Source organism: Argopecten irradians, chromosome 1 (genome assembly GCF_041381155.1).
Source record: "Argopecten irradians isolate NY chromosome 1, Ai_NY, whole genome shotgun sequence".
Classification (NCBI taxonomy): Eukaryota; Metazoa; Mollusca; class Bivalvia; order Pectinida; family Pectinidae; genus Argopecten; species Argopecten irradians.
The window spans coordinates 62,419,157-62,434,455 of record NC_091134.1 but is presented as its reverse complement, the minus strand read 5'-3'; the positions used below and the strand labels follow the sequence as shown (position 1 = coordinate 62,434,455).

Below are 15,299 nucleotides of genomic sequence, written 5' to 3'. Positions count from 1 at the left end.
TGCTATCCTTGAGCCAGTCTACGGTATGTTATCACGGGTCGCGATCGGGGTCAATGATGAATACACAACAGTACACGCATCACAAAACGTTTCGGTCTATAGACTTTGTGAATGATATAGTATATATGGTGTGTGGAACTCCACACTATGTATAGTAATGTCCACAGTTTTATGTACGATATAAGTACCTCTATAGTGTTTCGTTTGATGTGTATACGGGTATGTACTTATATGATGATTATAAGTTATCTTTATATTGTCATAAAAAGTAACTGAAACTGACAGTTTTCTCCATCAGCTTTATAAATGGCTGTTATGTGATATCATCATTTTACTTTTGTTCCACCCCAATTGCAGTTCTGACGAGCACGATGTGCGAGCTCACTTTCTCACCGACTTTCTGTAAGGTGAGAAGAGTTATTTCCCTTCTACTGACAAGGGCTGATGCCAAATATGAGACGCAATAGATAAGAGTGCTAGAGAGGATGTTAATCAAGACAAAAACAACATGATGAAAACCTAGCCTGTCTTATTTTGTTGATAGACATTGATTTAGGACTGAAGCTTACATGAAAACAAGTATGGTACCTAAACAATTAACATGTAACATTCACAACCCTTATAGTTACTAATCCTAAAAATATTAACATCATACATGCATCATAATATCCTTGATATTCAAACTATTGCTGACGGGATTCATTCCCCTTGCCCTCTTACAGGAAAACCTAAACATCATTACATCTTTCCGAAGTTTTTCTTTATTCTTTATATAAGGTTGAAGGGAGCAAACTCCTCCATGCATATACCACTTTAGTTTATGATACATAGAGATTGGAAACTCCTTCTTTGTCTATGTTGACAGGCAGAGGGACCTCCAGTTTATAGGCATTTTCCCTTGGCTAACTACTTTTAAGTGTATTCTTTTAAACATGATATTTTTGCATCAACACAAAGTTTAAACATTATATCATGGTTTGATGTGATCAGTTTTCCCAATTGATGTTATTTAATATGATTTTTGAAAGTATGAAAATGAGCAATTTTACCTGGTTTTTCGAAAATCAGGCATTCAAAACCGGAAGTGCATTTTGTTTTATCAATATATAAGTTAAAATATTATTTTTTCTTTCCAAAATCGTACTCAAACCATCTGAAAATTACTTAACTTTTATAACATATCAAAGTTATTCTGCTGTATTTAACTATTTAAGAGTTTATCTAAAAGCCCCTAGGGACATACAGAGGTACATCTGCCTATCGTAAAAATGGCGAAGTTGCCAATCTCTATGTATATATGTTCCATGCATATACCACTTTAGTTTGTGATTGATATATATCGCCTATTGGTGTCATAAATAACAGAAATACGAACGGTCTATGCTTGATACATTCAAAGATAAAAACAACGTAAAGAAACTATCATCTATTGGAAATTTAGCCTATAGAGAGAAACAGATGAGGAAGGAGGAGGTCTCTTACAAAAGAATTAATTAACAAACTACATGTACAAAAAAAAAGCGGAATCCATGACTGACTCGTGTTATGTGGTAACAAGGAAGTAGGGCGTGTGTTAGTTACCTTCTAGGAAGTTATCATCAGAATTAAGAGATAAAAAATACACAACGCTTCAGGGAAATATAGGATTACTTTGATTCAGATTATTATACCACAGACAGTTTAAGTCATGGTTAATGTCAGAAAATTGGACCTATAGATGTCCCCAATATCGAAGGGTTTCCTATTTATCCCTGTAACCCGGCATTTGACCTGATATTTCCGTGCATATTCCTCGATCGTCTGACCCTGGTTGTAATCGTTTAATGCCATTTGTCTGTGGTGTCTCTTTGACACTCGTCCTCATATGATCTTGGCTGTTGATGTCTCCTGGACACTCGTCCTCACATGACTCTAACTGTTGGTGTCTCCTTGACACTCGGCCACATATGACTTTGGCTGTTGGTGTCTCCTTGACACTCGTCCTCATATGACCTTGACTGTTGGTGTCTCCTTGACACTCGTCCTCATATGACTTTGGCTGTTGATGTCTCCTTGGCACTCGTCCTCATATGGCTCTGACTCTTGCTGTCTCCTTGACACTTGTTCTCATATGACCTTGGCTATTGGTGTCTCCTTGACACTCGTCCTCATATGACCTTGGCTTTTGGTGTCTCCTGTTGGTGTCGCCTTGACACTCGTCCTCAAATAACCTTGGCTGTTGGTGTCTCCTTGACACTCGTCCCTATATGACCTTGGCTGTTCGTGTCTCCTTGACACTCGTCCCTATATGACCCTGACTGTTGGTGCCTCCTTGACACTCGTCCTCAAATAACCTTGGCTGTTGGTGTCCCCTTGACACTCGTCCTCATATTACATTGGCTGTTGACGTCTGTTTGATCCTCAAATATATCACTGGCTGTTGGTATCCACCTTCATTTGGCCTTAACTGTAGGTATGTCTTTGACACATGTCCTCAACAGACATGGAATGTTGACATCCGTTTTGCTTCAATTCTGACTGTTGATGCCTATATGTCTTATGAGGGAATGTAGTGTGGAAATATTTTGCTATCATACAGAGACGCTTTAACACCTCTACTTACAGACTTTTGAGGTCTGTTATCTAGACCAAAGAAATACATTTTGAACCACATAAATCTGTAAGACTTATTCACTCTGACCCCGACGGTCATAAAGTTGGGTTATCTGAGATATAGGATCGTATTTTACAGTAAGCCTTTTGTGTATATAATACAGTATCGATTTCTGATTTTTCTGTGATAGAAATCGATAGGATTGGGGTCGTCACTGTGCTTTCATCGTGACGATTTTATATCTCTACATACCTTTATGATACCGTAATATGTTTATAACAGATTCAGAGTGTCACGTTCATGTTGTTATGTGTTTTTTCGTTTCCTTTTTTTCCCTTTTTTTATTTGTTTGTTGTAAACCGTTAATGACATTACGAAATAAAACACATACGAAATAGAGCAATATAAAATCATGGAATAAGTAATAACTTACCGGTCATTTGATGGACTCTTTTCATTTCCTTTCGATTAATTTTTAAGACAAGTATTAGCTGCAAATTAGAAATATTTTATAACCAAATGATAAAGATAATCACTCCTTGAACATCTGTGCAATGGAGTATATGTTAAAGAACCAATAGCCCAGGTGTGAGAGGCAGAGATTCTTGTAAAACCAGATCTTCATGTCCATTGCGTCATGGCAATCATGGGGATATAGTGACGTTCACGGTACATGAGGTGGGATAGAGAGGATCTTATATGAGTGTTCATTTCTTATGAGACTTTATAAAACGAATCTAAGAAGTTTTAATTTTTGCGAGACTCGACGAGCAAAAATTAAAAGCTTAGGGCGAGTTTCATAAAATCCAATATGAAATGAACACTCAGTTTAAGATTCTGTTTATCACATAATTACAAAAACTACATAACAAAGAATTTTACGTCAAAATTTATTTCGAAATTTCAGCGGAGGCCGCCATTTTGTCCCGTCGTCCTCGTAATTCTGACCTCGCGTCATTTTTCCTAACATCATTTCATTGTTTCTGAATGAGGTCATCATGAAGATAGTACAGGGGGCGGTGATATGGTGACATCGACGGTATAAGGGGCGGGGATTTTGTAACATGCAAACAACTAAGTCATGAGGTTTCTTATATAATTATGTGACAGATATGGTGACTTTGACGGTATAGGGGGCGGGGATATGATGATGTTAACGGTATAGAGGGCGGAGATATGATGACGTTGATGGTACAGGGGGAGGGGATATGGTGACATTGACGGTACAGAAGGCGGGAATATTGCGATATTGGTGGTGATACAGATTTTCTTATTTCATGTTTTTACATGGTTTCCTTTGGGAAATTTTACGGTAAGAATAACTTGATGATTGTGTGTGTACTAATTCATACTACCGACATTATTGTTCACAAGGTTGATTTTATGATAAGTACGACGAAGTAAGATATAAAAAAATAATTCGCCTTTTATACTGGTCTCATCATTAACCACACGATTATCTTTATATTTTATGAACAGAGATCGAATCTTATTCTGTGTTGGCAATAAAAATCTCTCACCCCGCGTTTTCTTATAGTTCGCATTGTCGTGTACAATGAGATTCGTCGTTAATTAGGGATCTAACGGCCCCACTAGGAGGTATATAAGTACCATGATAGAGTCCATATGAATGTTCGTGATGATTTAAAAGTTATTAACAATTCCAATTACTCTATAGAAATACTTATATTCGCGTAACACGAAACGTTAAGTCCGGGGGTAATTTAGCGAAGGATTTTAATGTGTACAACTTATACGCTGCCATTCTACTAAGTCTTTACACCAACAGTCTGAAAATGCCTCAAGGTTAATATGGGGTAGTTTGGAATCTCGATTGTCAATGGATTAACTTTTGAAAATGTTATAAGTGACTTTATTTTCCATACGGTGATTATTTAATGTGTACTGCCATTTGCCTAAAATACGACACACTGTCAATGCCAGTATACACTTGGAATATACTATTGTTAGCACTGGTTCATAGTCTTACTATATATCGGTATAGTAGTTGGTACACGCTATATTATGTACATATTTATATATGAACAATAGCTATTCAATCCGCGATAAATGACGTTCCTTTGTCCGAACGCTATAGTTGTAGACTACACGACCTTGAAGTATAATCGTGAATTTATCAAGGTTTGGTTTCTCTCTATTTACTCTCCACTATATACCGCTATGTAAGTTTACACAGCACGGGAAAACATTCCACGGAGATGTCCAGACTTGCCTGTCATACTACTCCCGTTAGAGACTCAGTCGGTCGAATCGAGCATTTCGTCACGGGAACAATACGGCCTAGACAAATCGCCTTATAAGCAAATAGGGTGACCGAGTTGTTCTGGAAAAGGTGCATGATTGGACGAGTATGACCGTTATCCGATACTGTATGCCTTGTTCAGACTAGACTATATAATAGGCGTATATTTCCACAGGTATCCACAGGTAGGTCTACCTGCCGTGATTCTTACAAAGACGACGCACGACTGATGTTTTATTGACCGTGCATACAAAATACGTACTGCATTATTTACTGCCAGTCAGTGTCATAATAACGGAAGATGAAACCTTAAAATGGAGGAAAATTTTAGTGTCAATATTTCATGAAGAGGAAACATGTATAATTAACATGAAGTGATATACTCTACGATAAAACTCTAACTCGGTAGGTTTTAAAGGATTATAGTTCCCAGCCGTGCGGGTAGATAACACTGATAAATCAATCTGGGTTCTGCCTGTGTAGAGAAATGGCACGCTGTTTGGCGAATGTGAAATCGGAGGTCTTTGGAGTGGAATAAAAACGGATTTCTATACAGGAATACACTGGTCTGTCGAACCCTTAAACAGGGGACATATATACCATTTCTGAGGCCTGGGTGTCATTGTATCTACAATGTCAGTCGCTTCGACGAACTCTTTGATTCGGTATGAGGACGAACTTCGCCGGCGACTGGAGAAACTATCCAGGACGTACGATCTTACCACCATGAAGATATTCATGGTGGTGGAATGTGTCGGAGAGGAAATGGTCTGTAGTACCTACAGTCCGGAGCAAAGGGTCCGATGGGAATCCTTTCTGAACAGGAAAGAGGCTTGTCGTCTGGACCTCAGCAAGCACGTGAAGAATCGCACGAGGTACCAAGACTTCCTCCACAACGTTTCCAGAGAGGAGCAAGGGAAAGACTTCCATGAAGCCATGATGAGGTATTTCCATGGGAAAGGTGCTGCAGACGCATTTGGACAGGTGACTCGAATTAACAATAACTTCAGCTTCTGTAGCCACATTTGTCAATTATTCGAGCGAAAATTGGACACTTGGTTTCAATCATGTGAGGCCGTTGCTGTGAAATTGACAGGGCACGTGAAAGTGTCCAATTTTGTGCGCGTTTTGACAGGACAGGTAGACGCTCTGTGTCATAGAGACGAATTCATGTATGCAATAAATATCAAGGTGACAGGAATGGACACACCGAGACCTCTGGACCTGGCCGAGCTATGTCTGTACAAAGCTTTGGTAATCCAGAATGGACTATGTGACCCCGATCTACTCAAACTGTGTTTACTGACTCTTCATCTCACAGAAGAGAAACCGATTCTTCGATTCTGGGAATATACCCCAACTGACGAAATGGAGCAGGCCATTCGAGAAGCTGATGTGGACCGTTTGATAGACGCTGGGAAGTTGAGTCAGTACCATGAATTCTGGAAAGACAACGTTCATCTACCGCCTGTATCATCGATGTATTCCGGTTCATCAAGGTAAATCACACATTCATTAATTCGTTAATTTATTCATTCATTCATTCATTCATTCATTCACAAAAGCTTCTAGAACTGTCAAAATATCTTGTGCTAATAGCTTTGCAAATTTGATACCGCGCTATGTAGTTGTTCTTTTTGAGTGTGCTTGTCAATATTTCAACGAGTTTAACGATTTAATGCTGAAACTGTTGATGAGTGGCAATGGTATAACATTGATGACAATACTAAGTGCTATGTACCATAATGGCCTATTTTGTTGGTAGGGAAAGCTGAGGAGACAGTATCCTGAATGACAGACACACACGACACGGTGGATCTGAAAGACCTTACAACAATGGAACATTTCTACAATAGCAATATGCTTATGACCACGGGTCGATAATTACCACGAAACATGTACAAATTAATAGGAAAAAAATCAATACGACACCTAGTGTTCAGATCTGGATCAGGAAATGGCTTTAAGAAATCCTTTTATGGCGTATAATCAACGAGAAGCTTGCATGCTGTAGTGTCAATTGTTTAGGGTTCAATATTGATGAACATACAGGGTTTTTTGACTATTGATACGATGTTTATTGTTGATCTTGTGTTGTTGAATGTAGGTCTATTGATATTTACTAACAATGTACGAATGTTTAGAACCAGCTTTGGTGGTGGCGCATGGCGAAGGTGGTGGTGTTTTTGTATTCTATATGGTTATGTTCTAAGCATATTTTATCTATTTGAATTCACACGCACATGATTGCATGACACTAAATACGTCGTTGATTTCAGGTTTGAATGTTGCTAGATTTGTGGAGCAAGGGTATAGTACGACCTCAGGGGATTTATTTGTTGAATTGTTTCTTATATTGCAGGGACATGTATTGTAACCCACCTTAGTTTGCATTTGTTGAGAAAGGTCAAATATACAGCGAAACCTATTGGGATTTCAGGTTATATGAGAAAAATAACACATTATTTTAATTGATAGTTTATAAAAGATAACAAGCTTCATACCATCTGAAAGATTCTTGTGGTGAGATAACTCGCAAATGAAATTTTAATCTGATTGATTAAGAACAGCACATTTGTCAAATGATTCCATACCAATAATTTAAGTAAACTTGTGGTATTAGCGTATGGAAACTGCCTTTAGCGTCTAAGTCATCTCAAAAAGAAGAAATAATTGCATTCATGATCATGATATTTTTGAAATTACCAACACTACCAACATTGAAAACAATCTGTAGCCATATTCCAAGCTTTGATAGGAAGTTATGATGAAGAATTGCTTTGGTTATGGTGCACGCTCTGTAACAAGTTTTGATGACTATGACTATATATTTCACACATAACTTTTGCGCGTACGCTGTTGCAGTAATATCGTCATTTTAAGAAACCCCGGCAGTGTATGGCAGATGTGTGTTTGAGAAACAGCTTTGGTGGTAGTGCATGGCAAATGTGTGTTTGAGAAACAGTTTTGGTGGTAGTGTATGGCAGATGTGTGTTTGAGAAACAGCTTTGGTGGTAGTGTATGGCAGATATGTGTTTGAGAAACAGCTTTGGTTGTAGTGTATGGCAGATGTGTGTTTGAGAAACAGCTTTGGTGGTAGTGCATGGCAGATTGATGTTTGATAAACAGCTTTGGTTGTAGTGTATGGCAGATGTGTGTTTGAGAAACAGCTTTGGTGGTAGTGCATGGCAGATTGATGTTTGATAAACAGCTTTGGTTGTAGTGTATGGCAGATGTGTGTTTGAGAAACAGCTTTGGTGGTAGTGCATGGCAGATTGATGTTTGATAAACAGCTTTGGTGGTAGTGCATGGCAGATTGATGTTTAAGAAACAGCTTTGGTGGTAGTGCATGGCAGATTGATGTTTGATAAACAGCTTTGGTGGTAGTGCATGGCAGATTGATGTTTGATAAACAGCTTTGGTTGAAGTGCATGGCAGATAGATGTTTGATAAACAGCTTTGGTGGTAGTGCATGGCAGATTGACGTTTGATAAACAGCTTTGGTGGTAGTGCATGGCAGATTGATGTTTGATAAACAGCTTTGGTGGTAGTGCATGGCAGATTGACGTTTGATAAACAGCTTTGGTGGTAGTGCATGGCAGATTGATGTTTGATAAACAGCTTTGGTGGTAGTGCATGGCAGATGAGTGTTTGAGAAACAGCTTTGGTGGTAGTGCATGGCAGATTGATGTTTGATAAACAGCTTTGGTGGTAGTGCATGGCAGATTGATGTTTGATAAACAGCTTTGGTGGTAGTGCATGGCAGATGTAGATTTGAGAAACAACCTTGGTGGTAGTGAATGACTTATTATATTTGATAATAGTTATCCAAAGATGACATTTATAATGTGACAAATGACAAATTATACCAATATAAGATGCGGATTATTCTTTATTCCAGGTGGTGGAGTACAATGTTGAATACACTACTGTAAACATCCATATTTAGCGATGATCTGTATGATGACGCTATTTGCATTTTGTTTTTGCATTAACATAACAAAAATTGCGAATGTCCAATTTCATCATGGCGTCGACTTTTTGAAAATGGAAAGTTAATATTCAAATGTGATTTCGCTAAACTAGTTCGTTTACATTTTTGTATGATATTTTTGGTGAAGGTGCATGCTTTTTATCTGCTCCGCTATGGGGTGGAGGTGCATTTTATTATTACATGGTCTTTTTAAAGTAAAATTAACATTTTTTGGGGTGGCGGTGCATGCGTTTTATTGTTAGTATATTTTTTGTCGGTGGGAGTGCATGTTATAATTTGGATTACTGTGAAAAACAAACGGATTTATTTCGTTGCATGTGTTTGATTTATCTTACTTTTTGATAGAGGTGTATGCTATATTTTGGATTTTTTGATGGAGATGCATGTTATATTTCGGGTGGCGGTGCATGTCTTTTTTTCCGGTGGAGGTGCATGTTATATTTCGGGTGTCGGTGCATGCTTATTTATTTTTATATGGTGGGGTGCATGTTATATTTCGGGTGGCGGTGCATGCTTATTTATTTTTTTATGGTGGAGGTGCACGTTATTTCGGGTGGCGGTGCATGCTTTTTTTTATTTATTTTTTTTTATGGTGGGGTGCATGTTATATTTCGGGTGGTGGTGCATGCTTATTTATTTTTATATGGTGGGGTGCATGTTATATTTCGGGTGGCGGTGCATGCTTATTTATTTTTTTATGGTGGAGGTGCACGTTATTTCGGGTGGCGGTGCATGCTTATTTATTTTTATATGGTGGGGTGCATGTTATATTTCGGGTGGCGGTGCATGCTTATTTATTTTTTTATGGTGGAGGTGCATGTTATATTTCGGGTGGCGGTGCATGCTTATTTATTTTTTTATGGTGGGTGTCGGTGCATGCTTATTTATTTTTATATGGTGGGGTGCATGTTATATTTCGGGTGGCGGTGCATGCTTATTTATTTTTTTATGGTGGAGGTGCACGTTATTTCGGGTGGCGGTGCATGCTTTTTTTTATTTATTTTTTTTTATGGTGGGGTGCATGTTATATTTCGGGTGGTGGTGCATGCTTATTTATTTTTTCATGGTGGGGGTGCATGTTATATTTCGGGTGGTGGTGCATGAGATATATTACGTGATATGATATGTGTTTTATTTATTTACTTTTGGTGGAGGTGCATGTCATAATATGGGTGTTGGGGCAAAATATGTTTACAGACACTACAAGTGTTGACTGTATTACATTTTATATGTATGTTTTGTAAGATATTCATCTAACTTTTAAGGTCATATTACATAATAGTGCTTACTTTTTGTATCAATTCCAAATGGTGCATGTAATGTTCATGTAACTGTTCGCAGTGGGTGCAGAAGATGTATTGCTATTAGCCTTTCAATTGTGGATTAGGGAGGATCATACAAGTCAATTACGAGATAACAGAAAGTGTGAGTTAGTACACGTATAATGAGATAGCGACCTTCTTGAGCGTGGTGTTGATTGGTTTTCTATATTGTCCTAAAAAGGATTAAATGTATGTATGAGTGAAACTCTAGTGATCATATGATACACACTTTTTGTGTTATTTTGTGTGTTTTTAGTGTTCCATTTTATATAAATATACATTTCTGTGAGTCAGTTATATTTTTAGTCGTTTTCTGTGTAAAACATCAAAATGTTGAAGGACCTCAGGCAATGTAATGTCTATCAGAGTGAAGAGTTATATATGGGTACGTTGATGACGTTGGAAAAGTGCTATATATGTGAATGTTCCTGTTTTTGATATGATCTATCTACTCAAAGCACGTGTAGTCTTTGTGTTAGGGACATATAACTCAAATGCATGATTAGGAGTTATATATATTTAATCAGTGCACGTGTGTCGTGGGTTTTAGGGACATATAACTCAAATGCATGTTTAGGAGTTATATATATTTAATCAGTGCACGTGTGTCGTGGGTTTTAGGGACATATAACTCAAATGCATGTTTAGGAGTTATATATATTTAATCAATGCACGTGTGTCGTGGATTTTAGGGACATATAACTCAAATGCATGTTTAAGTTTAAGAGTTATATATATTTAATCAATGCACGTGTGTCGTGGGTTTTAGGGACATATAACTCAAATGCATGTTTAGGAGTTATATATATTTAATCAATGCACGTGTGTCGTGGGTTTTAGGGACATATAACTCAAATGCATGTTTAGGAGTTATATATATTTAATCAATGCACGTGTTGAATGGTGGCGGAAGTTATACATTATAATTTGATTATTAATTGTTTACGTTGATATTAAGAAATTCATCGAAGAGTTATTTTGTAGATGTTATAATTTTTTAGAAGTGAGATTATTTTGGGTTTCAGTTGCACAGTCAAATTAGTGTCGTTGCACAAAATTGGTGATGGTTTTATTTTATTACTATATCGTATTTGTATGTGCGTGGTGGCGGGAACGGCATAGACATATATATTCAACACAAAATAGACGAGTTTGATTTGCACATGGTGACGGTATCCCTTATTCCTTTTATATTTGTCATATATATATCTTTATAATATACCAACTGAATCTCGTTAATGCTGTTCAAATTGCCAAGCTCGCATCCATTTAGATGTCGCTCATTACATAACATTCCATGCTGGTTTCCATGTTAAATGGTTTAGTTTTCCAGTTTGAATTTAACGTGTTAACGAGATCCGTTGGTTGTATTGTAACGAATCTATGCATGTTAATGATATATCTTACGATCATATTAATTCAGCAACACAAGATCATTGTCTTTTTTTTTGTAAGAGGATGACTGCATTACTATTACTAACTTATTGTCAGACAGTTTGTAGTCAGCTCATTATTTCCTGACATTAATTAGTGTGTTATGACGGTACGGCTTCAAGGTATTCTGTCTCTTAACACTGATCCAGATCTGAACACTTAACAGGTATTTTAAAACACATAATTAAACACTTTATTTTACCTATATATTCTGAAAGGGTGTACAAATAGATTATCCTTGATGATTGACATTGAGTTCTGAAATTTGTAATTTAAATGCCAAATAAGATATTCATGAGCATAGGATTTCTGCCAAAGCTGAAATCGAACATTAAAGTTTATGGTATAAAGAGACGGAGCACTCGAAAGGCGCCAAGCAATATTGCATAATCAATTAAAGTCACGGAAATATATGTTTGGCATTGCAGTAACAGAACCAGGTGTTTATCACGGATCATCTGTTGAACATTTCTCTGTAAGTAGTAGGTTTATATTTGGCATAATTTGACGGGATTTGGAAATAAAAAGAAACGTATTAAAAGGTTTAATGTATAGTAAGTGTCGTTGGGTCCATTATTTCAAAAGATAAGAAAGACATATTGAATTTAAATGAAATTGGATTATCACTTGTACTAGTGTATGCGGGTCTAACTGAAATGTGATTAAAAATCACATCAGATCATTTTTATCAATCAGTACACGTGCACCCATTTTTTCTAATGTGGTTAAATCATATGGCAGTAAGTTATTACAATATGGCGGAGGGATTACACTGTATAACGTGGGTGTGACTTGCATTAAGACAAACTATGATTAAGCATTATGTACGTATTTTTCATACAAGTTGCTGTGTTTATAGGATAGTTGATGTATTTTGTTGATTTTTGTGTTTTTATCATTCTTTCGGTCATGATATTAAAATTACATCTTGTATATGATGTGTACTAGTTTTGATCATGAAAAAAATACATACCGAAAAGTGAAATGGTATTTTCCTATAATTTTATAAGTGTAACATGTATAATTATCATATTGTTCCTGAGCAAATTTTAGATGCACTTTATTGGGTTATAATGTTATAAATGTATACTGGTGCATTCAAAGGTTCATGTTGGCACGAACTTTGTATGATTTATGACAGAAAGATCTCTCATAATAAACACCCATAAATTCTGTTTGGTGGGTACTAGCTAGGCAAACGCTTACTAGTAAAACGACAAATACCTCATTGTGTCTGACAAGAAATGTAGCCAAAAGTAGCGGTCACTTTTCATGATGAAGTGTGAAATATTTGAAACTGTAGGAGGTATTTCAGTCAAAATTTCATTAGGTTTTTATGTTGTCAGAATTATAATTAAAATAGATATCGAATAGCTGGTGCTTTTATTCTAAAACTACCGAGAAGAGATTTGTTTTATCAAAATTGAAAGCCCTTTAATTTGGTATATCCTGATTAGGAACAGACAGCCTAATTTTCAATCCCCGCTGATTACTCTGGGTATTTTAAAGTCACATTGACTGGAAACCTATTAGCAAACTAAAGTACTGTACTATAGGGCTGTCATGAAAGTGATGGTATTGTGATGTAATATTAAAAATAATAATACCCATATACAGACTTAGCCAAACAATAAAGGAACTAATATCATAAAATGGTTTTAAATCACCTTAAGTTGGAATTACGCTATTTAGCCTTCAGTAATCACATGTTCTGTATAGGTACCCAATTATAAACTAGCATGTGCGTGTTTAGTGGTAAGTAGTCTGTGGAGATTATTTTGTAAGGACCTTTTTAGCTTTAGAAATGTTTAAATCGTGTGGTAACTTAATTTTTTTACATACATAAGGTTCTATTGGTATTTATGTGTTCTGTAGCTTTCATTCATGAAAGTTGAATTCTTGCAATATATGTATTGGCATCTTATTCATGATGTTTAAACATGTCATCATGTTCTAGACTCTTATCTACAGTTAATTGATTGCGTTTTGTGCTATATTATATTGTATTTTACCATGCAGTTTCACATTATTTTCTTTGTTTTCTAAACTTTTTCATCATATTTGGTATATAATGTCAACTGTATTCAGATCCGTTGGTATTTGATATCCTACCCAAATTTTATTTAAAGATGCTCCACCACTGACAAATGTTATTTTTCACTATCAAAAACAGGAGCAGACGATTTTGTATTTTTCTTCAGTTACAAAAGTTACTTAGTTTACACTATTACCACCATTGAAAAGTTTGAGCTTCTAATTTTACTTAAAGTTTAAAATATAAAAAATCATTAATTGCATCCCGAAAAAATTCCGTGGTACTATATCCTATATTGAATGAGGGACTGATTACGCATGCACCAAAGGCAAAATAAATTATCTTATATTATGTTTTGTGTTAATAAGATATAGTAATACACGATCAAACACCAATTACTGTTCAAATGATGAATATAATATATGCTCTGTCGGCGGTGGAGCATCTTTAAACATTTGTATTAGCTTCAGTTAAGGATATATTTTCATCATAAATAGCTCCTGTGTACTATATCAAATATAGACGTGTATAAGATGTTATTTTTATTTCATTGGTAGTCTCTGTCCCTGTTTTATCAATGAGATAGGGAGTCTACCTTTAAGATATTAACCTGACACGTACGGCTGCCAATGTATAACGTTTTTCATTCCAATCTTATAAGAGGAAACTCCTTGTAATCTGAAAATCTCTCTTTACATCAGAGGCTCATTTGATTACATGGTTATACAAAAGATAAAATTACGTTTGTTGAGCAAATTGAAACGACTATGTTGTCCAACTTAAGCGAGCTTCTTTTTTGTAAAACAGACTGAACGCTGTTTTTTATGGAAACTAAATTCCTCCACTATTATTGTTTAACATGGCGTTTTATGTCGCTTATTTGAATGTATCTCGTGTAAATGGTATTACTGTCCCATATACCATACACTTTCAACAGATGTTTGCATTTGGTGTGAAAATATCATGAAATTGTACAAGTGTGATGTTATTTTATTGCTTATTTATCAATATACATTGTATACGTAACTTAGTCGGTGATGGTTACTTTAGCTTTAACGTATGTGTATAGTGAATTGCAATCTATTTTTATATTTATGTTATATATATATATATATTTTGCATGCATGTGTTTACAAATCTCCTATGTATTTTACCACGTACACCCAAATTAAAGGTCTCGTTAGATTCCGTCCAACAGCTTAATCATGAAAAAATGTCGATATGTTGCCATTGACGAAACATCATAACGGTGTGGTTTATAATCCTTATAAACATTTTACATACATTTGTATACTTTTATTGTATTAACATTCCATGTTTAATTGTGTGATCTCTCTGGGCCAGGTTGTCCATAATTATTATTTTTCATAGATTCTGTAAAGCGAGTATTTATCATTCGACAATACACAAATGATGTGTAAAAACAAACTGCAATAAGGGTTATATATAAGAAAGTTAAGTTTTTGGTAATTAAAGTTATGTTAATCTACATCTAAAACGATAAAAAAGAAGGTCAATTGCAATATTATTAATAAAAACATATTTCCTAGGTGAAATCGATGATAAGATTTTCTGATATTTTTGTATTCAGAATGGCATGTATAATTCCATTTCCATAAAATCAATTGAATAAACGAATAAAAAATATAAATTTGTCA

The 15,299-nt window shown here is 35.8% G+C and overlaps 1 protein-coding gene across 1 annotated transcript; it reads left to right on the top strand.

Annotated features, from left to right (window-relative positions):
• The first annotated feature begins 4,627 nt into the window (after positions 1-4,627).
• LOC138336970 (uncharacterized) lies at positions 4,628-15,299 on the top strand. The gene is made up of 2 exons (XM_069286623.1): positions 4,628-6,355; positions 6,622-15,299. The coding sequence occupies exons 1-2, from the start codon at positions 5,490-5,492 to the stop codon at positions 6,629-6,631; spliced, it is 876 nt and encodes a 291-aa protein (XP_069142724.1). The 5' UTR covers positions 4,628-5,489; the 3' UTR covers positions 6,632-15,299.